The following is a 24,394-nucleotide window of genomic DNA, read 5'->3' on the forward strand; positions in this document are numbered from 1 at the left end:
AGTACCCACAATTTCCTCCAGCCTCGCCTTGCCCATTTCCTTCATCTTCCCACCCAAACCACTACCCCTTTACATGTCTTGGTCGGCAACGGCTCTGTTTTGGACTGCACTCAGCTCTGCCCCGACGTCCCTCTCACCCTCCAAGACCACCCTTTCACCGTCACCTTTCATCTTCTTCCCATTAGCGGCGCAGACGCGGTTTTAGGTATTGAGTGGCTCAAGCAACTTGGGCCCGTCACTACTGATTACACCTCCTTTATTATGCACTTCACTCATCTGGGCCTCCCCACCACACTTCATGCTGACGCTGCTATTGGGCCTGAGACCATTTCTGCCCCTCAATTCAAACGCTTACTTCAAACCGGCTCCACCTCAGCTCTCTATCACCTCTGCCTTTTACCCGTAAACCCACCCGACCCGCCTTCGACCCCGTCATCCCCCATCCCTGCCATTGAAGCTTTACTGTCCAAATTCCAGCCTCTCTTCGACCCACCTTCCCTTCTTCCCCCTCCCCGCCAAGTGACCCACCGTATCAACCTCTTTCCATCCACTGCCCCGGTGAACGTCCGCCCCTACCGCTACCCTCACTTTCAGAAGGCTGAGATTGAGCGGCAGGTCTCGGAGCTCCTCACGGCGGGCCTTATCCGCCCAAGCACAAGCCCGTACTCCTCCCCCGTCCTTCTGGTCAAGAAGAAGGATGCATCCTGGCGCATGTGCGTGGATTATCGCGCCCTGAATTCCGTCACCATTCGCGATCGTTTTCCGATCCCGACCATTGACGAATTACTTGACGAGCTTGGCCATGCTTCCTGGTTTTCCAAGCTCGACCTTCGTCAGGGATTTCATCAAATCCTCATGCACGAACCAGACATTGAGAAGACTGCATTCCGAACGCATCACGGGCACTACGAGTACCGCGTCATGCCCTTCGGCTTGTGCAACGCGCCTTCCACCTTCCAGGCCGCGATGAACACCCTGCTCGCCCCCTTCCTGCGCCGTTTTGCCACAGTCTTCTTTGATGATATTTTGGTCTACAGCGACTCATTATCATCTCATCTCCACCACCTCGAGCTTGTCTTTCAGGCATTGTTGCAACAACAATTCTTCCTTAAGCGCACCAAATGCTTGATTGCCCAGCGCCAATTGGAGTACCTCGGGCACCTCGTCTCCGCTAAGGGAGTCGAACCTGAACCATCCAAGCTCCAGGCTATCGTGAACTGGCCATCTCCAACATCGGCTAAGGACCTCCGGGCCTTTCTCGGTCTCACCGGGTTCTACCGCAAATTCATCAAGAACTATGCGGCGATTGCGGCTCCTCTCACTGCACTCCTGTGCAAAGATGCCTTTGCTTGGTCCCCAACCTCTCAGGCCGCCTTTGACCACTTGAAAACTGTTATGACCCAGGCCCCTGTCTTGGCCCTGCCCGATTTTACGGTTCCCTTTGTCGTAGAAACAGACGCGTCCGGCACCGCCATGGGCGCCGTTCTGATGCAATCAGGCCATCCCATTGCCTTCTTCAGCAAGCAGTTCGGACCTCGCCTTTTACATGCCTCAACATATGTCAGGGAGCTCCATGCGATTGTCACGGCAGTCCGCAAATGGCGGCAGTACCTGCTTGGCCATTCGTTCACCATTTTAACAGATCACAAGAGTCTTAGAGAACTCATGTCTCAGGTGATCCAAACTCCTGAGCAACATTACTATTTGTCCAAGCTTCTCGGCTTCGATTACTCAATTCAATACAAACCTGGTCCCTCCAACCTTGTTGCAGATGCTCTTTCGAGGACCAATTGTGATAATTCCGGCCAGCTCCTCCTTCTCTCGGTCCCCAATTTTGTCTTCATTGATGATCTCCGCCGGACTCTACATGACAGCCCTACGTTCATGGCCCAGTTCGATAAAGTCAAGGCCCAACCTACTGCCTTTCCTGATTTTCACCTTCATAACGGGCTTCTCTTCTTCAAGGGCCGTATATGGTTGGATCCCACCAACCCCTTCATCCCCAACCTTCTGCTCGAATTTCACGCTACCCCCTTGGGAGGTCATTTGGGGGTTGCCAAGACCCTCCATAGACTTCAGTCGAGCTTCCACTGGGACACCATCCGCAAGGATGTCACGCGCTTTGTTCGGGAATGTCATACCTGCCAGCAGACCAAACCTAGCACCCGTCGTCCTGCCGGCCTCTTACAACCCCTGCCAATTCCGAGTGGGGTTTGGGAAGACGTTTCAATGGATTTTATTACCCATTTACCACCATCTCACGGCTTCACGGTTGTGCTCGTCGTCGTCGACCGTTACTCCAAGGGTGTTCATTTCGGAGCCCTCCCAACCCACTACTCCGCCTTTAAGGTTGCCTCTCTATTCCTCGATATGGTCTGCAAGCTCCACGGCTTTCCCCGGAGCATCGTTTCTGACCGCGACCCCGTCTTCATCAGCTCCTTCTGGCGGGAACTTTTCCGGCTAAGCGGTACACGGCTGCGCATGAGTACGGCCTATCATCCTCAGTCCGATGGACAGACCGAGGTAATGAACCGCATCTTGGAACAGTACTTGCGTGCCTTCGTCCACTCTCAACCCTCTCAGTGGTTCCGTTTCCTTCCCTTGGCCGAGTGGTCCTACAACACCTCCTTACACTCCGGGTCCGGTTACACCCCCTTTGAAGTAATTTACGGGAAACCGCCGCCGTCCCTCCCACAGTACCTTGCCGGAACATCTAACAACGAGGCCGTTGACTCCTTGTTGACTTCTCGACAGGAACTCCATGACACTCTCCAGCGCCGTCTCCTCAAGGCACAGGCTTCTATGAAGGTCCACGCTGATTCTAAACGCCAGGACATTACTTTCGAGCCTGGCCAATGGGTATACGTGAGGTTACGCCCATTCCGGCAACGTTCCATGCATATCACTATGAACCCCAAGCTTTCCAAGCGCTATTTTGGGCCTTTTCAAATCATTGCTCGCGTGGGACAAGTTGCCTATCACCTTCGTCTTCCCGCAGCCGCCCGCATCCACCCTGTCTTCCATTGCTCCCTCCTCCGTCCTCACCATGGACCGCTTCCCCCTTCACCCGATAACTGGCCCCTACAAGTTATTGACCATAAGCCCGTCCCTCAGCCCTTATCCTTCCTCGCAACCAAAACTGACCATTCTACGTCTCCCCCAACCCGTTACGTGCTCACCCAGTGGTTAGGCCAACCTCCTGAGGACACATCATGGGAGCCATGGCAGGAGCTTCGTAACACCTACCACCTTGAGGACAAGGTGGTTTTTGAGGAGGGGGGTATTGTTAGCAATACACCAGACTTTATAATAGACCCCACAGCAGAACCCAACCCCGCAGAACCCAACCCCGCAGAACCCAACCCCACAGCAGAACCCAACATATCAGAAAGGCCCAAACGAGCAACCAAGCAACCAAATTACCTTCAGGATTATGAAGTCTGAAGTGGGAAGCATTCGCGCGCCAATATCCAAGCTCAACACCAAAAGCACCAACGAATCTGTTGCAACCATTTATAATAATAATAATTAGTAAATTGGAATATTGATAAAGTTGTTAGAGTTTGTTAGAAAAGCTGTTATTACAGAGTTGTATATAAGAAGGTTGCTGATATCAATGAAATACACAGAGAAATTTATCCCAATTCTTATCTCAGGAGGTACCTTGTCCTCGAAACAAGGAGTTGAGCATCCTCTGCTTCTATCAGTCCATGAGTTTGTCAAAGGTGCCTTGTTCCACAATCTTGATCTCAAGGGCCCCTATTGATTTATCTGACACACGCCCTTGGCGATACACGCTGTTGAGCGACTCCTCAACGGTTAAGCAACAATCCTAGATATATAAGAGATAAGATGATGAGAGATAAGATAGTAAACTATTTGCATATTTGGTTTGCTGTTGGAAATCTTAGAACACATGTTCCTATATAAATCCAACAGATAAATAAAATAAACGCAAAGGTAAGGATCTTGATCCGCTAACAAAATTACTTTTGCCCCCAAAAGTAATTTTGGGGCTACAAACCAAACATATTCTAAAACAATTAAATAAGATCTGTATTCAAATTACAAGATTAACTAGAAGACATGATATAAGTATATAAGATATTAATTTAAGATTACAGAATCATGTTGATGCATTACCTCGTACACACAAGGTGGGATAGGGGTTGACCCTTTGAGGTTGAGCTCCCAGTACAACACATAGTGACCCGGGATTGTGGTGGTGTCTGCATAGCTTGTGTACTCACTCACGTGTGCATCAAATGGCTCCAAGTGTGTCACTGCATTTTTCATTGCGTTCTGAAGCTCAACCTCATCAGTTTTGTCAGAATCTATGCTCAGGGCAACATTCTTTCTACAAACAAAGCTGAATTGAGGGGCCTTGTTCTTGAATCCTGATACCCTTAGTATATCTCCCACTCTGTACCTATAAAGTCCTGAAATGATTTCACACTCATGGTCGTTAGTAAATGGAAGTTTCAATTTGGGTCCATTTAAAATCATATGATATATATTTAGTATTTACCAAAGTTAAAAGAATATCATATCATAAAATTTATTTCTTCAAAAAGCTGGAGGGATATCGATGTAAAATATTTTTATACAAATATCTTACAAGAATTCACCTTATCATCATATTATATTAATAAATAAGTTTAATTACACTTATAGTACGTCCTCGTGTTTTCTTAATTTTACAAAAAAAAAGAATCTTACTTTTTAAATATTTTAATTATGTAATTTTGGTCTTTCTATTAACTTAACATTCAAATATATAACAAATACATTGATGTAACACTATAATGTTACGTAAATATTTTTGTTAAATATAAGATGTTAAATTAACTCAAACAAAAATTGCACAACTTAGATAATAATTAAGAATTGAATTCATGAAAATAAAAATGAAAAGAAAAAATCTCAAAACTTTTAAAAATAAAAATACAAAAAATGCAATTAAACTGATGAATATGAATATCTAATAAAATAATCAAATCTTATAAGATGTTTGTGTAAAAAAATGTTTTACTATGATAGTTCATATAATTTAAATTCTAAAAGGAAATAAAACTCACCAGCATGAGTTGTAACAACAAGCTCATATTCTTGGCCAAGCTTGACATCAACAAGCTCCACCAATTCTTCATGTTGTGCCTGATTGAGAGAAGTTGGTGAAGGTCTTGAAACAGCAAGCTCATTGTTGCTTCGATTAACCGGTAAGAATTCATAGTAGCACATGGTGGGGATAAGGGTGTAAGACACTTGGCTAGGTTTGCAAAGAGGGTTGAGGTTGACCCCAAAATAACACTCACTAGAAGCATACATGGTGCACACAAGTGGGAGGTCATTGCTATAGTAATCCAAAGTGGGTATATATTGTGCCATAGTCCCCGTCACAATAACGTCCACATACTTTGTATTGGGCCAAAGCCTAGTAATAATCCCCTGCCATGACCCTTTGCTACACTCATTGTGGATAAAATCCGCAAGCTTAGGATCAGCCTTGAGGATCCTCATCACAGCCTCTCTCACTGATGAATCAGTGATTGAGTTGTTGATGGTTCCTGTTTTGATGTCATTGCATAAAAGGGTCCAATGTTTTTCAAGGAACCTAATGGCACGGATGAAGCCAGAGGCAAATATGGCACCTACTCTTGAACCTCTTTGTGTTGGCAAAGACCACATAGGAGCTGGGAGTACATGCTTTGGTAGGAATCTGGGCATAGGACGGTCTCATTTGGGCTTGTGTACTTTGTGTATGGATCATAGGGTCTGTCCCTAAAGTAAGGGCTTTTGTAATAGCTTGTGAGGACTGGGCGAGCCACTATGCCTCCGGGGGTTTTGGACTCGCATTTTATGAACATTAGGTACATTCCTTTGCCCTTTTCTAGGTCGGGGACAAATTGGCTCATTATTGGCATCAAGAGGCTGTATAATATACACCTCCTCCCTAGCTCCTCCTCAATTGTTGGCATCAACTTTCTCTCACCCCCTGATGTGCCAGAGCTACAAAATTCAATAAATGAATAAAACATTCCACTAGTTTAGTTAGCATGACCAAATGAAATAACCAACTCAAGAAAAAAAAATACCGAAAATAAAACTTGTACATGACCTTTTTATCATAGCTCATTTTAGAGGATAAAATAAGTAATATCAAATATTGATGAATAAAAAAAATTAACTATGTATACTATACTCTTAATTTTTTATTAACGGTTTTTTTATCTATAGAAAATGAAAATATATATCTAAGAAGTTTACAATAAGTCATATATAAACAAGTCATATATAATATTCAATCAACTCAACCAATTGAAATAGATTGTCTTGATTTTTATTATTAAAGATAAAGATTACTTACTTTTTTATTTTAACATCTTAAGGAAGCAAAATTCGAAAAAAAAATATCTTTTCTAGAGAAGGATTAGAAGGAAAATTATTACATAATTTTAGACCATCTTCATTTTGATCAATTTTTACTTAACATATAATTAAGTTTTATTAACTTTTTCTCATAAAATGAAAAACTCAATTATGTATGACGCGAAGTTCAGAGATCATGTAACTAGTAGAGGAGAGAGCAAAACCAAAGAACAAAGGAAAGAGTTTTTGTCTTTGAAATTATGGGCATGCACCTGGTGAGAAACTCTGTGATAGGTTTTGTGGTAAGGATGGGAGATTTGTCACCATTGGCGATGCGGTTGATGTCTGGTTGGATGTCCTCGTAGGTAATGACAGGGAGAAGCCTCTTGAAGGTGTCACGGTCGACGGTTTGGCCGTTGACACCGTGTCGCCGCAAGTACTCAACGTTTGCATTGCGGGACAGAATTTCAGAGAGAACCTTATTCTGGACTTCATCTGCGTTGTTGGTCACGTCCTCTATGAAGTCCAGAATCTTCTTGTTCTTCTCTTCAAGAACATAGTCTTTGGTGGAGTCTCTAGGAGCCTCAGGCATGTTGATGATGATTTGTGTTGTGAAAAGAGAATAATAACAACTCAAGAATATTTATGATAGAGTGAAAAGAAAAAAAATTAAGAGTATACGGGGATTGTTTTGGAGAGGAGGAGAAGGTGGTGATTGTTAATGGAAGTGAGGTGGAACGAATGAGAAAGTGGTATGCATATATAGAGGCACTTGTCAGGTTGTGTTGGCTTAAGGGTAGGGACCATGGAGTCAATACACACAAAGAGTAGAGGGTGGAATCGGATATATATCCATTGTATCACTTTCGTTTTCGTCTTCTACATCAAAACATTTATGATTCTTTTTTTATAGTTTTGTTATTATACTTTTACCATACACAACTTTTTGATTATGTCCCTTTTTACATATGGATTGGATTTTTGTTAAAGAGATTATATTAGCTGGTTCTTTATGATGTAAGAGTTTAACTGATCGTATGTATCGTGCCGAAGCTTACAACTTTCATTTATTTGTCATGTTAGGAAAAATCTGGCAATAAAACAAGAAAAAAGAAGGAGGAATTGAGAATATATATATATATATCAACAGGAGTAAAATAAAATTCGATCTTATTCAATAAAGTGTCAAGTTCAAGCCTACAGTATAAAACTTCGTACCCCATTGCCCAGAGACTCTTCGCTATGTGGGGGAGAGATGTTGTACGCAGCCTTACCCTTGTATATGCAAAAAGGCAGTTTCCGGATTCAAACCAATGACCAACAAGTCACCAAGACACAACTTTACTGCTGCACCAGGGCTCGTCCTCTTTAAGCCTACAGTATGATTGAAAAAAAATTCTATTAAAAGTGATTAGTCAAATTATTTAATAAAAATTAGTTATCAATAAAATTAAAAAATATTTTATTCTAATGCTATGGTGACCCAAAAAGAAGATATACACAATTTTAAGTGAATATGAAATAGCATTATGCGGAGAAATTTGTAATTTGAAAGTAAAATAAAATAGGCATTAATTCATTTCAAGTTCCATACCCTTAGAGAGGTTGCCGCTTTTAAAAGAAAGAAGATAGAATGGAGAGTTTAACTTTAAAACAAAAAGGGATGCAGTTGTAGTCACTTCGGAAGGGCTTATGGGACCCTAGTATCAAATAATGGGATGAGACAAATTTTATATGACTATATCCCTTGTCTCCTTGTAGATCGGTCAATACAAACAAACACCATTAATTCAAGAAAATATCCAGACAAAAACTAAGATAAAAATTCCACCCGTTTTTTAGGTGGTGCAAAATGAAAATTCGACAGAGAAAAAAAAAACTGTGATAATGCAATTAAAGGGAGACAGCCATACCATTAAAGAAAAATAAAACAAAGTTAGAGGCAGTTGATTTGATCTTTTTAGTATTACTTTTCATTTAAAATTAAAATTTTATATCGATAATCTGTATTATAAAAGTTTGTGTCAAAAGTTAGTATAAGTTACTGATATAGAATTCTATTTTTGTTGGAAAATAACACAAAAATATGTAAGGAATTATAGTTACTTTTTTTTTAATCAAGTGGAGTAGTTCAAAACTTGGTGAATTTACGGATCGGTGAAAATTAATAATCACAGCAAATTAATATAAATATAAATAAGCAAAAAAAAATATTAAACCTTTCTTCAGTTTCTCTATTGATATATATATATATTTTTAATTCTTTTGCGTCGAAACAAAGTATAATTAAGAGTCAGAATTCGATGGTGTTTTAATTGAAAGAAAGGAATGGAAGGAAAAAGTGTACAAGTTGTTTACAGTAAATAGTGGGAAAATATTTATACCATACTTCTATAACAACTTAATTACACACTTTTTATAATATTACATTATATTTTTGATAAAAAAAATAGAAATACTTATTTTAAATTATTATTTCTCATTATGCATTTTCGTAACAAATGTCATTAAAACACTTCCAAAATAAAATTCAAATCTGAATTTTGGGTTTTCATGCTGAAATATCATAATATGGGACCAGCCAGCTGGATGTGAAACATGTTAGCTAGGTTAACACGTGATCCAATAGGAGTAGTTTATCCTTTGCAAGCTTATTTTAGCGGAGGATAATAATTCTTGTGAATATATATATATATATATATAATACTTTCTTTCTAATAATATTTTCTATTGGTAATTTGTATTTTACTAACATAGATATTTCTCAGTTTAATTAATACTAATAATCTAATTCAGACCTAATGTTTTTTACAAAAAATAAAAATAGAACGAATTTATCGTAAAAATAACATTAATATTAGGATTATAGTATATGAACATATTTTTATACTGTAATTCAATTGCAAATTGCAAAGGATAGTTTCTTATAGATTGATGATATAAAATTTATTATAATGACAACACATATAAATTAAACTCCCTCTTTCTCTAAAAACTGTACAGGTATAACATACATGAACATTTACATAATTAATCATCTAGTATAGAGTGAATGTAAATATTATTAACCATCATTCAATTATAATTATATATTATCTTCATTACTTTTTTGTGAAAAATAAACAACGATAAAATGATAATTAAATATTTATATTTTTTATATTTTAAAAGCAATAAATAAAAAATGTGATTGAGATTTTTTTTTACTAAAGATAATTAATTAGTTAAGGGATCTTAACAAAAATTAGTCACGATAAAAATAATAAATATTATTACACCAAATAATATGGTTGCTAAAAAAATTGGTGTATATATATATATGATGGATTATCAAATAATTTTGAATTATATATATATATATATATATATATATATATATAATTGAAGATATGATTTATATAAAGAATTTTTCAATTCAATGATGAATTTTGAGATAAAATTGTTCAATTAAAATTAAAATTTGTTGTATGATATAATATTTAGTACAAGTTATATTATATATATATATATATATATATATATATATATATATATATATATATATATATATATATATATATATATATATATATATATATATATATACTTCTTTATATTCGTCTTTTCATTTTTATCACATCGGATATCGTATGTATTATTTTTTCACTTTCTTTTGTTTTATTATATTTTCTTTTCACTTAATTAGGTTATATATAACTTGGGGTGAGGGCGGTGTCAAAGTCAAATGATCTTCTCTTCCTCTTTCACCTTGATCTGGTTGTGTGTGTGGATTGAAATTTGAATTAAAACATTCAATAATGACACGAAACTATATTTAACACGCAAATATAAATGTTAAGCTTTTCTTTAGAAAATATTTTTTTACAGAAAAAGATAATGCACATTGTATAATTTTATATCACTAAAAGTTGTCATTATGATTTGGTATCGTATTGGTCTCCGATAATATAATCTTTTTAAACAAAAAACAAATTATTAGGATAAATATTATATAAATTGATACTAATAGTAAGATATATTTTACAATAAGGAAATCCTGTTATATTAGTGGTACATGCTACTACGTGGTCTCTTGTCAGTATCCTGAACAAGGTTATTTTTCGTAGTTGAATGAGAACTGAAAGATGAGTAGGAAAGTAAAATTAAAGAAAGATGAACGTGAAGGCAAAAATTGTTTTAGATCCAGCATTAAATAAAACTGCGTTGCTTCGTAGATAGCTATTTCTGTCTAGGCACAAGATGAAGCTCCTTGTTTTTTTTTTGCTTTGCATTTATAGACTTTGTTTACGTGAAATAGTATGGTTTACCAGGAAAATGCCGACAACTCGGTTGAGCTTTTGTGAAATTGTGTGGGTTTTTAACTTCATATTCAAATAAAGTACAAAATATATATTATTCATATTTCATACGAAAGTCCTACAATACTTGAGTTCTCTATATGTGCGTGCATTTTTCTTTTTCTCTTTTTGCAACTTTACTTAAATAACTAATAACAGTTAGTGGAGAAGCCACAAATTAACTAGCTAGTAATAATCACATTTCATCGCGCGAGAGAGATAAATGTTAATAAGTATGGTTAAGATACTATTTAAAGAATGAAAATTGAAAAATATTTATAGATTTTTTTTACTAATACCATCATTTAATAATTTTTTATTTATTAATTCTTTAACCAGGATCCTAAAACATTTATTAATTGGATTCATTAGAAAACTTTCTATTTTGATGAGTTATTTCCCTCTTATATTTTTTCTTCCTTATCTCTCTCTCTGATCTCATTTATTTATTTTTTCATAATTTTCCCTCTAATTATAAAAAACTAATATTATTCTTGTATAAAAATTTTCAACACTTTTTTTATAACTTCCTTTTCTCTTTTTCTATTTCTATCACACTATTGATATAATATAATTCTATATTTCTCTCTATTCTCTTATCTCTCTTTTAATTGAAAAATATTGCAAGAATAAAATTATCCATTATAAAATAATTATATATGAGCGAAAATAGAATTGATCCCATTTAAATTTTGTGTGGCCGTGTGGGTCTGTATTTTTAACAATTCATTGTCGCCTAATAAAAGAACAAGAAGAAAATACAACAAAACTTGTCTTCTAGAATATCATAATTAAACAACTCCATTAATAATCGTACTTGTGACAAGTTGAAAGTTGAAGCTGAAACATAATGGGTGAATTCCTTTCCTAAAGTTTTCACAAATATATGAATGAGAATAATAATTGTATTTCTTAATATAAATTTGGCTGATTTAGAGGATAAGGTATAATAATAATAATTAATAGGAAAAATATATTTTTAATTCCTATATTCGTGTGAAATCTTGTTTTTAATTTTTAAGTTTTATATTATCTAATTTAATTCATGCATTTTATATAAAACTTATTTTTCTCACAAAATTATTACAAATGTGTTAACTTTTATCTGATGTCACAAACATAATGTATTTTTTAAATTGATTAAAATGATGTGCATTTTTTCAAAAAAGGAGTTATTAATATGTTTCTTTCAAACACATTGAACCATAACTTTTAATAACTTTACTTTTGTTTTTGTTTTCAACGTCATTTTTCAACGGTTGTTACATATTTATTCTTGCTTCTTCTGATTTAATTTGTTTATTTTTTAAACGTTGTTTTTATAAATTCATGTTATAAATTGATAATGTCATTTATTTGTCATATAATGTATTTGTACAATAAAAATAATTTAATATTAATAATCATCTTTATTGACCAATAAGTTGTTGATTCAAGTTAAATTGAATTCAACCTCCTTATGTATAAGCTCTTAAGTTTAAACTTTGTGAATGAAAATATATAAGATTAGAAAAAAAACTTAACTAAAGATGATCCGTTAAGTTTTTTTGGTAGACATTAGTTATCAACCAAACAAATTGATACTCTACATCAATTAACATGATTCAAAAAATAATTATCTTAAAAAATGATGAAGAGTTTTAAGAATGATTAAGTCTCAATTGAAGATTAATTTCATAACCGATCAAAGGATCAAAATTTGTGAAAATACTTTGAGATATCACTAAGACCCTAATTATGGTGATACCAAATAAAAAAAAAATCATCATCATTATCAATTCGAAATTTTACTCCCTTGCCTTTTTATCTATTACCTTAATTATATATTTGTATGTTAGGCGTAGCCCAGGATTTGGATTCCCCAAGAATCCGTTCAGAAGCAGACCATATCTGATCTTAAGAAAATACAAAGAGAACCGTAGACACGTGCATGTAGGTTTGATGAAGGACTGAGTGAAGAAGTAGCGGATGAAGATCCATCTTTTAAACTAATTTCGGTACCGAACATATCCTTTTGAGTTCAATCTTCCATTTCCAGTCAATCATGCAATCCATACTTTGTGTGCTGCACGCATAAGTGCACAACGCAGTGCATATATACCAAAAGCCGTTCATGAAGACGACTACATTTAATGGATCAATTTGTAGATAATGTTATTCTAATTTAGAAAATAATAATTTTTGTTCATAATGTTTTAATCATCATAGTATTTTTCTTTTATATAAAAAATATTAAATAAGTTGAATGATTAAGAGAGAACCAAAATTATCATTTTAACAAATTAACATTTATTGATGAAAAAATATCATTAATATAATATAATTCTTTTTGTTTATAAATTATAATTACGTAAAAGAACATCATACTAACTCTTGCAAGTCGTTTCCTCTCAAAGATCTAATTAAACTAAAGAAGAAGAAAATAAAAAACATCAATCATGACAATTCACCCCTGAAAACAAACATTATCATAACGAGTCCAACACATTCGGCATTAACTAAAAGATAAATATAATTAATTAATGTAAGTCAGTACACTATAGTTACAGCATAAAACACACTTTGACTAATTTTAAACTCAACTATCTTTACTTATCTCTTGGTTGAATTATAAATTAAGATTTCTCTTTCCTGATAAATTAGAAAATTAAGACAAAAAAAAAAAAACTCAACTAAAAGAAAACACTATATCCAATCTAAGTTTTTATAATATTTCGACCTTGAGTTGGCAATACTTTACTCCAATTGGCGAAACAAGTATTTTATGTCGAAGACCCTTGTGATCAAAGGTGGTCAGTGGTTTTACATGGAAAAACAATAGGTGTCAATGTTGAAGATGATTATTCATACATTGATACTTATGTTAGTCCTTTGTCCACACAATTGTCACCTAATGTCATCGGAGAAGAAACTGACGATGTTCATGCTAATCGTAATGATCACGATGAAGGAGAATTAATTAACATCGTCTAATGTAATTTTTTTTATTTTGTACTTAATTTCAATTCATTTAATTACATTCATACGCATTTATTTTTTATAACATATTGAATTAATGTTTTTTTTTTCACAGCCAAATGGCTACACAGTCAAACTCTCCTCCGCCTCCTCCTCCTTCTACTGGTGTAACATCGCATTCGTCGTCACCACCATTGAAGCGGACTAGAAAGGCCTCACGCCTAAGATTATTGGCGACTAGACCAGTTGGGGCAGAGAGACCCCTTGTCTATGTGGATCCTGTTACTAGCAAAGCAGACGGTCCCCACAGCAAGAAATTTAGAACATATTTAGGGATCGTTGCTCGTGATAAGGTGGATGTCACATACGAAAATTGGAAGCATGTCCCTATTACTCAGAAGGATTTGATATGGGAGGATATTCAGGTATCATGTATTATTTCATGTTCCATATTGTTTGTTAGCCAAATATTTGAATTTAGTATTAATAAAACCTAATTTACTCTTTGTTAGGCTGAATTTGATATCCCTGAAGCATCTGATTTAAGGACAAAAAAGAAAATACTTCAGACTGTGGGGGAGCGGTGGAGACAGTTTAAGTCTGATTTGACGTCGAAATGGGCACTTGCAGCTGACAAGGATAGTGTTGATGACACTGTATGCAAAATGTACGGCATTAGCAAGGAGAAATGGACCCAATTTTGCCAGAGCCGTAGAGACCCTTCATGGGAGGTAACTAATTTGGGATTTTCATTTTTTTAACTTTAAATGAACTTATTATAATACATTGTAATCATGAGTTTCATTAATGTTTCATTTTTACAGAATGTTCGAAAAAAAGCACAAGCTGTCCAAAAACAAAACACTGCCCCTCACGTGATGTCTCGTGGGGGTTATGAATATTTAGAAAAAAAGTTGATGGATGAGAAGAGAAAGAAAAAACTAGAGGAAGCAACTCAATCCGGAAGCACTGACACCGTCATTGATCCTCCATCTCCCATCAAACGACACGTGAAGTGGAAGCTAGCCCGCACCAAGAAAACTGGTGACATGACATCTGAAGCAGCAAAGGAAATTGCTGACAAGATTGTAAGTCACTTTCAATTCATAATTGTAATTATTTTTTTTATTGTGTGATTAAGTATAGAATAAATGTGTTCTTCACAGGATGCGCTTGAGGAGCAGGCCTCACAGGGTTCCTTTGTTACCCATGGACGTCATGATATACTGACTGCTGCCATTGGGCGACCAGAACACCCTGGTCGTGTGCGTGCTGTAGGAGCCGGTATAACCATCAAACAATACTTTGGATCAGCTTCAAGGACCTCCTCCATTGCTCCCGAATACCTGCAACAGTTGACGCAACAAATCAAGGACCAACTAGAGGATTCAATCACAGAAAAAGTCACTCGACGGCTAATGTTATCCCTCAGCCAAATGCAATCACAGGGACTCGCACTGCCTCCTGAACCTGATGTTGGTCCTTCAGCTGCTCGTGTCAGCACAAAGGAGAGTTGTGTTGATCCCTCAGGGAACGATCTAGACACCGGTGACTCATACAAATGTGGGTTGTATATTGAAGAATATCCTTCTCGCCTGGTTGCCCTGGGAAGAGTTTATGAGGGATCTACAACAATTCACAACATTCCTTTGCTGCATGATCAAGTTAAGGTTAGTGTTGAGGAGATTAGAGATGTAGATGCTCCCATTCCTGTACCCACTAAAGAGGTTAAGGTCGTGGGACAGACTCTTAACACATTCCTTGCTTGGCCGACACATCTAGTCAAGCGTTTATCAGAACAGGTATTTTAGTGTCATTAAATGCTTATTTTTCCAATTAAAATGTTTACTGTGATTAAATTATGTCAATTAATTATGTTGGATAAACAGGGAGCTGTGAGACCCGCGAAACCTGCAGATAGGCCGGATGATGAGGTCGATGATCCGCTATATCTAATGACATTGACCATTCCACAGCTTTTTCTGAAGCCATTGCAGGTTATGTGGGATGCTACCTTGTTTGGCCTATTTAATGAAAACTTTCCCTTGTACATAAAGCATGAAGATCTGTCTGAAATTGCACATGGTGGTCAATGTCTCAGCATATCTGTTATACAGTTGTGGATTCTGTAAGTCAATTTAGATTATTGTTAGTTACCTAATTTATTGTTTTACCTTCATGCATAATTTACTTTGTGTTAACAATAATAGGCATATGACTGAGACAAGTATGCGAGCTGGGAATATCGATGTGTATGGATTCCTCGAGCCACAGTCTATCCAGAGATCTGGCCAATCACAATTTGAATCAGAAAATTACATTAAGAACTGGATGCAAAATTCAAAACGAGATGTGTACCTAGGAGCCTACTTGAATGGGTAACTTAAACTCAACAAATGAATTTAAATAATGTATAATAGTATAATAACATATATTGGTCTCCACTGCAGTGCACATTGGCAAATGGTCGTCATTTTGCCTAAGGAAAATGTTGTCATTTGGTTTTGTTCGTTGCATAATAAGCCAGACAACTACCTCAAAGGCATAATTAATAGGTCAGTGTTGTTTTTTAATATATTTGCATTAGCATTAGTCAGGTAAATCAAAATTTTAAATGTACAATAAGAATCTATGTTTGTATTCAATAGTGCTTTGAAAGGACTTGACGATACTCAACAAAGTAAATCCAAGACTCCTGCTAGGTGGATTGTTGTTAAAGTAAGTTATTTAAACAATATGTTTTCACTTATATTTTAGTATTGTGTAGACTAATTTGTACTGAACGTTGCATATCTAAATTTCATAATGTATTTAGTGTAATAGACAAAAAGGAAGCACTGAGTGTGGGTATTACGTCATGCATTGGATGTCAACTATAATCTTAGGAAATTTCCAGAATAATTGGGAAATGGTAATTTTTAATTCACCAAATTTCATATTATTATGATTGCTAATATATTATTAACTTATGTTTTATTATATCATGCAGTATTTCACTGATCCTAGACCATTGGAACCAGAAAGATTGAAGGCACTTCGCAACCAGTGGGCAAAGTACTATTTGAAAGTGAAAAATGAAACTTAGGATGTTTAGACAATCTTGTAATTGTAGTTTATATTTACTTACTTAATTTACAATTCATGTCTCAACATTAAATATGTTTTAAATTCATAGTAATTAGTAAATTTCTTATTGAATTTTCTGGTAAAAACTGTTTCAAAACAGAATGAAAATTATATGTTGTGTGGTCTGATTTTAAAATTTGCAGGTTATTTTTGGGATTTATTGAAAAAACAGACATCATGTTAAAAATAAATTTCTAAAACAACATCGGTTTTTTTAAAAACCGATGTGAAATGTCACCTACAACATCAGTTTTTTTGATGTTGTAAGTGACATTTAACATCGGTTATTTTAAAAACCGATGTTACATGTCACTAACAACATCAGTTTTTTAAAAATCGATGTTGATTTATAGATTTATAACTTTTTTTTCTTCATAATTCATATCATATAACATCGCCTATTTAAAAAACCGATGTTAAATGTCACTTACAACATCAGTTTTTTAAAAAACCGATGTTAAATGTCACTTACAACATCAGTTTTTTAAAAAACCGATGTTAATTTATAGATTTATAATTTTTTTTTTTCATAATTCGTATCATATTACAACATCAGTTTTTTAAAAAACCGATGTTAAATGTCACTTACAACATCAGTTTTTTAAAAAACCGATGTTAATTTATAGATTTATAATTTTTTTTTTTCATAATTCGTATCATATAACATCGCTTATTTAAATAACCGATGTTGTATTTATTAGTTAACATCGGTTTTGAAAAACCGATGTTAATGATACTACTTTCCACATCGGTACTTTCAACATCAATTAATAACCGATGTTGAAAGTCTTAAATAACCGATGTTAAAACCTTATTTTCTAGTAGTGCCAACTCTTTGTTTATGCAAGATCAGGCGCATCAAATGTATCATGTTTTCGTTTTCTTCCTAATGATTGTCTGTACATACAGATATTCTAAATATCCTAATATTTTCAGTTAATGAAATTATTTATTTTCAAAATTAAACAAAAATGAAATTTCTTTCAATTATAAAATTACAAATAATCAAGATTAAATAAAAATAGCACGTAAAATGAAACAAATAGATCTTAAATACATCACCATTTGTTGGTAAAAAGAGGCAATCTTATATGCTGGAGATGCCCATAATTTCTATGTCATACCATTCTTCACCTATTTAATATTTACTGCACTAATATTATTTTTTATATATATTCCAAGTCTCTAAACAGGCCCTTCATTCTAGACGAAGCGGAACTGTCTCAGGGGACAAGGGAACCCCCTTCCTAATGTTATATGCACATCACCTCGTTGCCCTCATCTTAGTTAAGGGCCCATCATGCGTCTGAAAAGTCTAGCAAAGCCACTTGTCTACTTTTCCTTTTCATTGTGTAAGCTAGCTAGAATTATTTCCACTTCATTCATAATATTGTGTTTTTTTTTTTGTGAATTGATATTATTAAATTATTTTTTAGATTATTAAATGATATTTATCACAAACTAGCTAGATATATATTATGATGTTTTAATTAAATGGTGAATACTTATTATTTGAACCTATGATGAGTTGAGTTGTTACTCAATGTCTAAATAAGACAAAATGAGTACAAGTTTCATTAAATAATGTACTTAATAGCAGTGCTTTTTTTTATAAGATAAAGATTTCATTAATAATAAAAATACTTGAAATAAGCATAAGGTCTACCTGATTGAATATTCAAATACAATTTGCAGCACATTTAAAGAGGTAGAGAAACATATAGCCATTTGTCATTCTATTAACAGATTAAGTGTGTGTTTGGATTGTTGTTTCGACAAATTCAACCTCCATTTCCAAAAGCATGCTTTTTCTTACTTCTGTGGTAGAAGTGCACCGGACTTGATGCTGCCGCAATTCAAAAACGGTAATGCATGTAAACACGCTCTAAAAAAAAACTGAGGTCAAAGTGAAGACAACTACGATACGAGTACATAGCATTAATCCAAAGACAGTGCAGCAGTAGAATCCAAACCCACCCATCATAGAAAACAGAAAATATCATATAAGACAAAAAGATGGCCCACCAACAAGCTGATAGGTTATTCTAGCAATGAAATGAAGAAGCAATTAAGCAAACCGTGCAGCTGATGTGAAATGCTAGTATTGAAATTAATAAGTTATCTTTTTTGTGGCATTGTATAGCACTCTACTGATATAGTGCCAAAAACGTGGGATAAAGGTCAATAAGCAGAGCATTCCTGTTTGAATAAAATAAGACTGGTGTACTATACTATCATTTCTCATAAAATAAGAGTGATGCCAACATATGTAAAGTTGAATAAAGTAAAACTTATTAATAAGACAGAATCTAATTGATCAACTTTATTTTCTGGCTCTATTTAGCTTTCTATAACTTGTTTTAACTAAAGGCATCGATCAATGATAATCCCTTCAAGCTTTTGAGCCATCATTGCCACTTTAAATTTGTGTTAACAAAGGTTAAACTACAATCATTAATGTTTAATCTTGAAGCATATTATACCATGACAAAATGATATGGCCACGTAATATGATATAGAAATATGCCAGCGGTGATTAGTCAATAATCGATGAAAGCAATACCTTATAAGGCATCCTTCCCAAGTAAGGGAAGTTTACCAAGGAACATATAAGAAAATCATGATTAGTGTTTTCTCAAAGTTGGCTAAATTGTAGGATACATTGGGGGTACCAATATAGAGAACCCACTAATTAAACGGTCACTAGCAAATTGGTTGAGGCAACGAATCACATTGCAAAACCTTGCAATGAGTTTGTCAACAACTTTTATATGCCAGGGCTGGAAGCCTAGTGAGAACACTAGGTAAGCAAGGCACAAACAATTTGATTATAGTCTAGCATGTAGCTAGCCCAAGATGAACATTAATTCAAATGTTGAAATCAGGCATATAGTATATGACATGATGGATCAAAAGAAAGTAAACAATATTGTTATTAACAAAGTACTGTTAATGAATAGGGCTAGGTTGGTAAAATGAAATCTCACATTAGTTAAAAATGGACAAATTAAGTAACATATAAGTGAGAAAGACACATAAATCTAAAATCTGATTTTGAGTTAAAGTGTGATATTAAATTCACTTATATTATTGTTCGTGATTTATTGGTAAAGATCTTCCAAGTGTTTAATTTTCCTTGGTTTTCTCAACACAAAGGAACAATAAAGTTTTGTTGCAAAGCAGTGCTCCGATTATTAGTTCCTTTTGGCTCACCAATAAAAGTAGATGTATTAAAAATGATTCAAACCATGAAGTTCATGTCCAATACTAGAGTCGAACAGAATTAGGCAAAATCCTTCATCATAATTTTTCATTCCACATTTCCACCCGATAGGTTAGTCAGTGGGACCTTGAAATTTGAATACCTCCCACTTGATCTGAAGTAAGCCAAAGAAGTCTTTCTCTTGTAGAGGATGATTATAGCCATATGGAGTAGCTAGCGGCATGCCTTTCACACTCTTAGAGTCCCTTATTCCCTTTCAGCCTTTTTCATTTGCTTTTGGGGAAATAATAAGGACACAGAAAAAATATTGGCATAACAGAGAAAGTGTTGCTTAATACCATGTAAGGTGGGAAACATATTCATATAATAGTTGAAAGTAAAATTATGTTCCTAGGCTAGCCAGTAGACTGCATATGAGTGTTCCTTGCTTTAAATGGGATTAGGGACTATCATATTTTCCGATATAAATAGTTGTAATTTAAGAAATGTGGACCATTAATGTTTGGAGATATGCTGGCTTGTCTTGATAGTGATGAGTAATATGCATACATAGCAAAGTTTTCAAGAATTAAAATTTGACGTGTATTCAAATTTGTGACTTATTTGTGTGGGAAATAGGAGAAGATGAAAAAAAAAAGTGTATATCTTGTTCCTTTATAGTATGAAGCGTGTAAAGGGGGTTGTATCTCTTTTTATACGTTTCCCACCCCTTGTTGTCCGAACTCCTTATGGGAAGAAGTGGATGAATAAGAACAACTAAGTTTGCCCCCACTACTGAGTCCTTTTAAATGGCATAACACAAGACTTTCTTCCATAATGGTAGGCACTGGTTAATAGTTAGAAACTGTTGTGACTTTTGAGCAGCACCACTACCTTTTGAGATATTTCTAGTTAGTTATTTGTTAATTTTCATTTTCTCAATGCGTAAAGTTTGGAGGAGTATAAGCCCTCTACTGGATTTATACTGTGAAAGGGATGCAAATACGAGACTGATCACTTAACATCTATGCCTCCTGTCTTGTTTATAACTCTTATTATAAAACATGCTAAGTAGGCTTCTAGACATTAGATGACTATGAAACAGATTAAGTCAAACATTAAACAATTAATGGCCCGTATTAGGTGAAAAGTTTATGCTCAGACTTTGTAATTAACTAGAAACCAAGTCAAGTCTATGTAAGGCTTTTGTAATTAGAAACTAGGCTAAGTTTAGGCTTTTCAAAGTCAACCCTTATTTGGCTTAATTCATCTCCTAATTATTTTTACTACTATTATTATAATTATCATTATCATTGTTATTATTTTTGTTATTGTCACCTTGATCATCATTATTGTCACTATTACAACCTATGTCATCATCACCCATAAGGCTATCTTGTCTTTTGTATACAATTTATAGTTACATTAGGTTTAATTACATATTTGACTAAAAGAAGGTTTCTTACACATTTGGCCTCTCAAGTTGGAATTGGGTTGATTGGATCCTTTCACAATGGTAAAGTTTACTTTGGTGATCCGTTAGTCATGGATTTGAATCGAAAAGCAAGGGTAAATTTGCATATAATGACCCTCCTTCATACCTTTTACACAACGAGGATCTTCTAAGCATTGAAGTACGTTAGTTTGTACAATCAAATCCCTTTGTCAGTCTTCAATTAAATGTTTAATAGATTCTCTAATGTTACATTGGTGGTTGATGTGGTTATTGAAACATTAACATATTGATATGATAACTGATGTGTTGGCTAAGATAGTGGTTAACAATATCTATTACATCACTAATTATAAAAAAAATAGAATTTTATAATTAAGATATATAAAATTAAAAAAGGTTAAAATAAATTGAATTCTTTTTGTTTTTTAGATTTAATTTGATCCTTTATCTTTAAATTGGTTCAATTTGATCATTATGAAATAATGACTATTTTCAAAAAAAGGTTTATCAGTATACCTTTTTAAAATTCCAAAATAATTATTTGGTAAGCTTATTTTCAAAATAAAAATGAAATGGGAAACAATTCTTACTCATTGAGGAAAACGTTATCTTATGGTATGATACTATTTTTTTTCATGGGAGCTAGTATTCTCACTACCACAATACTATTTAAACTACCCATGGAATTTTTTTTTCAAAATTATCTTTTCCAAAAAAACATACTTCCATTGTGTATTATATACAACACAATCATAATTTCGCTACATGTATTTTTTAACCCCTACACAACACAACATAGTCATGTTTCAAATTGTGTAAAAGGGAGTGTAAAAAAGATATACAACAAAAATATAATGTCGTTATGTTTTTCATAAAAAATACACAACAAAATCATATTTTTATTTTTTTACAACCCCTTTTAATTAATTTTAATTGCAAGTTACCTTTTTTAAAGCAATAAAATTATTTGTGATATAAATGACCATTTTTAAACATAACTGAATTAATTATTATATGACTTACATTTATTAACAATAATCAAGTCAATTTATGATATTAACTTGTATCATAATTAATTTGATTACAATTAAAAATTGAAGGGGAGAAAATAGTGCGAGAGAGGAAGGGAAATGGTGAGGGTGTCATGATGGAAAAGTAAGAAAGGAAGAGAAAATGATTAAGGGTGTAAGGAAACTTAGAAGGATAAAATGATCATTTGCTAAGACTTGGTAGCACTAATAACAATTTTGATAGTGACAATAGTAATGTCCTTTTTTTTTCCTTCATTTTTAGATTTCTACATTATGATACAATAATATGGTCCAAAGTCCAAGATTGATACAATTACTTTCGGTTTGAAACTCGCCTAAGCAAAAGTGTATAGTCAAGTGGTTCACTTCTTTTGAGTAAGTGAGTTTTTGTCTCTTTTAATTCTTTAGTTGGGTCATCAGTCAAATTTGTATGGGCTTTAGCACAAATATTAAGTGGGAGTTATTATTGGCCCCAATCCCATTTGTTAATGGCCCCTACAAACTCGAGAAAATATCTCCTTACCTCTCAGTTCAAACCATGCCCCTCCCTCTTCCCCTTCACCTTCCTTGTGCCCCCAAACAACTCCACCGTTGTCCATTGAGCTAACCACTAAGAGACCAGAACTCTCCCACAAATCGTGTGCCAATCAAGATATGCATTGCACCAGTCAAGATTGGCTTCGCGCTGACCTACATCAAACCCTCCACTTTTCCTCTCTTTTCATTCTTGTTCTTCTATTTTTTTTAATTATTGATTGTTGGGATGGTGTTTCACATAATGATGTTGTTGGTATGGTGTGGTGATGTTGTTGGGATAGTGGTGATGGCAACGTGATGTTGTTGCTGGGATGGTGGTGATGACAGTGCGTGGTATGGTGCAGTGGTGGTTTGGGTGATTGAAAGAATAAACTGATTAGAAAAGAGGAAGAAAAAGAAGGTTTGTATAAAGAAAGTATTCAATGGAAGTGTAGTTCCGTTTTACTATGTTTGGGAGGAAAAAAAAAGCAGTGAAAACACAATTCCGTTGTATGATACCGTTGTACAATTGTATAATGGAATCGTATTTTCATCTTTTTTTTCACACCCCTTCATAAAGTAACATAAACACGATTCCAATGTACAATTGTACAATTGAATCTTGTTTTCTTTACTTTTTTTTGCCTTCTTTTCGTAAATAACGAAAACATGATTACATTGTACAACTATACAAAGGAATTATGTTTACGTGAAAAGGGTATTTTTGAGAGAAAAAAGGTGTCACCCCATGACAGAGGTTAACAGCATAGGGGTTGGGCCAATAGCAACTCCCATATTAAGTTGGTGCTCTCGAACGTTGATGATGGATTACGGCCCTAGTGCCTAGACCGAAAAACAAGCCCACTGCAAACTTCAGTGACCTGAACTTTTCAGCCTGAAAAAGAAAAAGAAAAACTGAACATTTAGTACAAGTTTCATTAAGACTTAAACAAAATAAGTTAGAATAAGGATTTTCTTCAAATGATATTTCGTAAAATCTTTTTTGGTCTATATTATTTTAACGTAATTCACTTTTCATTAGTAATTTTTATTTAACTTACGTCACTTAATAATTTTTTATAAATATTGAATTTTATTAGTTTAACTATTAGTTTGAGAGGTTTGATAAAGTATATCAAGTAATAAAATTTAAAAATTATTTGATACTCTACCGATTAGCTTTATTTAATTTGAATGTGAAAAAAATTCAAAATATAAATAAATGTTGCCTCTATGATTATATATCTAAAATTTGACATATACAATTACCAAGATAACATCACATGATTTAATAATTGGAATTCTAAATTTTGCATTTCATAAAAATTAGGAAAAATTGTAGTGTTTATAATTTAATAATTTTGATAATAAATATATTTTTTTAATTTCTTAATCAATA

The 24,394-nt window shown here is 34.2% G+C and overlaps 2 protein-coding genes and 1 pseudogene across 2 annotated transcripts; 2 read left to right on the forward strand and 1 right to left on the reverse strand.

Annotated features, from left to right (window-relative positions):
* The window catches only part of LOC100819314 (uncharacterized), a 9,203-nt pseudogene extending 2,104 nt beyond the window's left edge, over positions 1-7,099 (reverse strand).
* Positions 7,100-13,438: 6,339 nt separating this feature from the next.
* Positions 13,439-16,265, forward strand: LOC121172647 (uncharacterized). The gene is made up of 8 exons (XM_041007252.1): positions 13,439-13,680; positions 13,780-14,089; positions 14,177-14,395; positions 14,489-14,752; positions 14,831-15,466; positions 15,554-15,792; positions 15,875-15,937; positions 16,262-16,265. Exons 2-8 carry the CDS (start codon positions 13,784-13,786, stop codon positions 16,263-16,265), a joined length of 1,731 nt encoding a protein of 576 aa, XP_040863186.1. The 5' UTR covers positions 13,439-13,680; positions 13,780-13,783.
* LOC106795347 (uncharacterized) lies at positions 16,173-16,918 on the forward strand. Its single transcript, XM_026124737.2, has 3 exons — positions 16,173-16,382; positions 16,480-16,575; positions 16,654-16,918. Exons 1-3 carry the CDS (start codon positions 16,296-16,298, stop codon positions 16,747-16,749), a joined length of 279 nt encoding a protein of 92 aa, XP_025980522.2. The 5' UTR covers positions 16,173-16,295; the 3' UTR covers positions 16,750-16,918.
* Positions 16,919-24,394: the final 7,476 nt, after the last annotated feature.

This window comes from Glycine max, chromosome 12, assembly GCF_000004515.6.
Source record: "Glycine max cultivar Williams 82 chromosome 12, Glycine_max_v4.0, whole genome shotgun sequence".
NCBI lineage: Eukaryota > Viridiplantae > Streptophyta > Magnoliopsida > Fabales > Fabaceae > Glycine > Glycine max.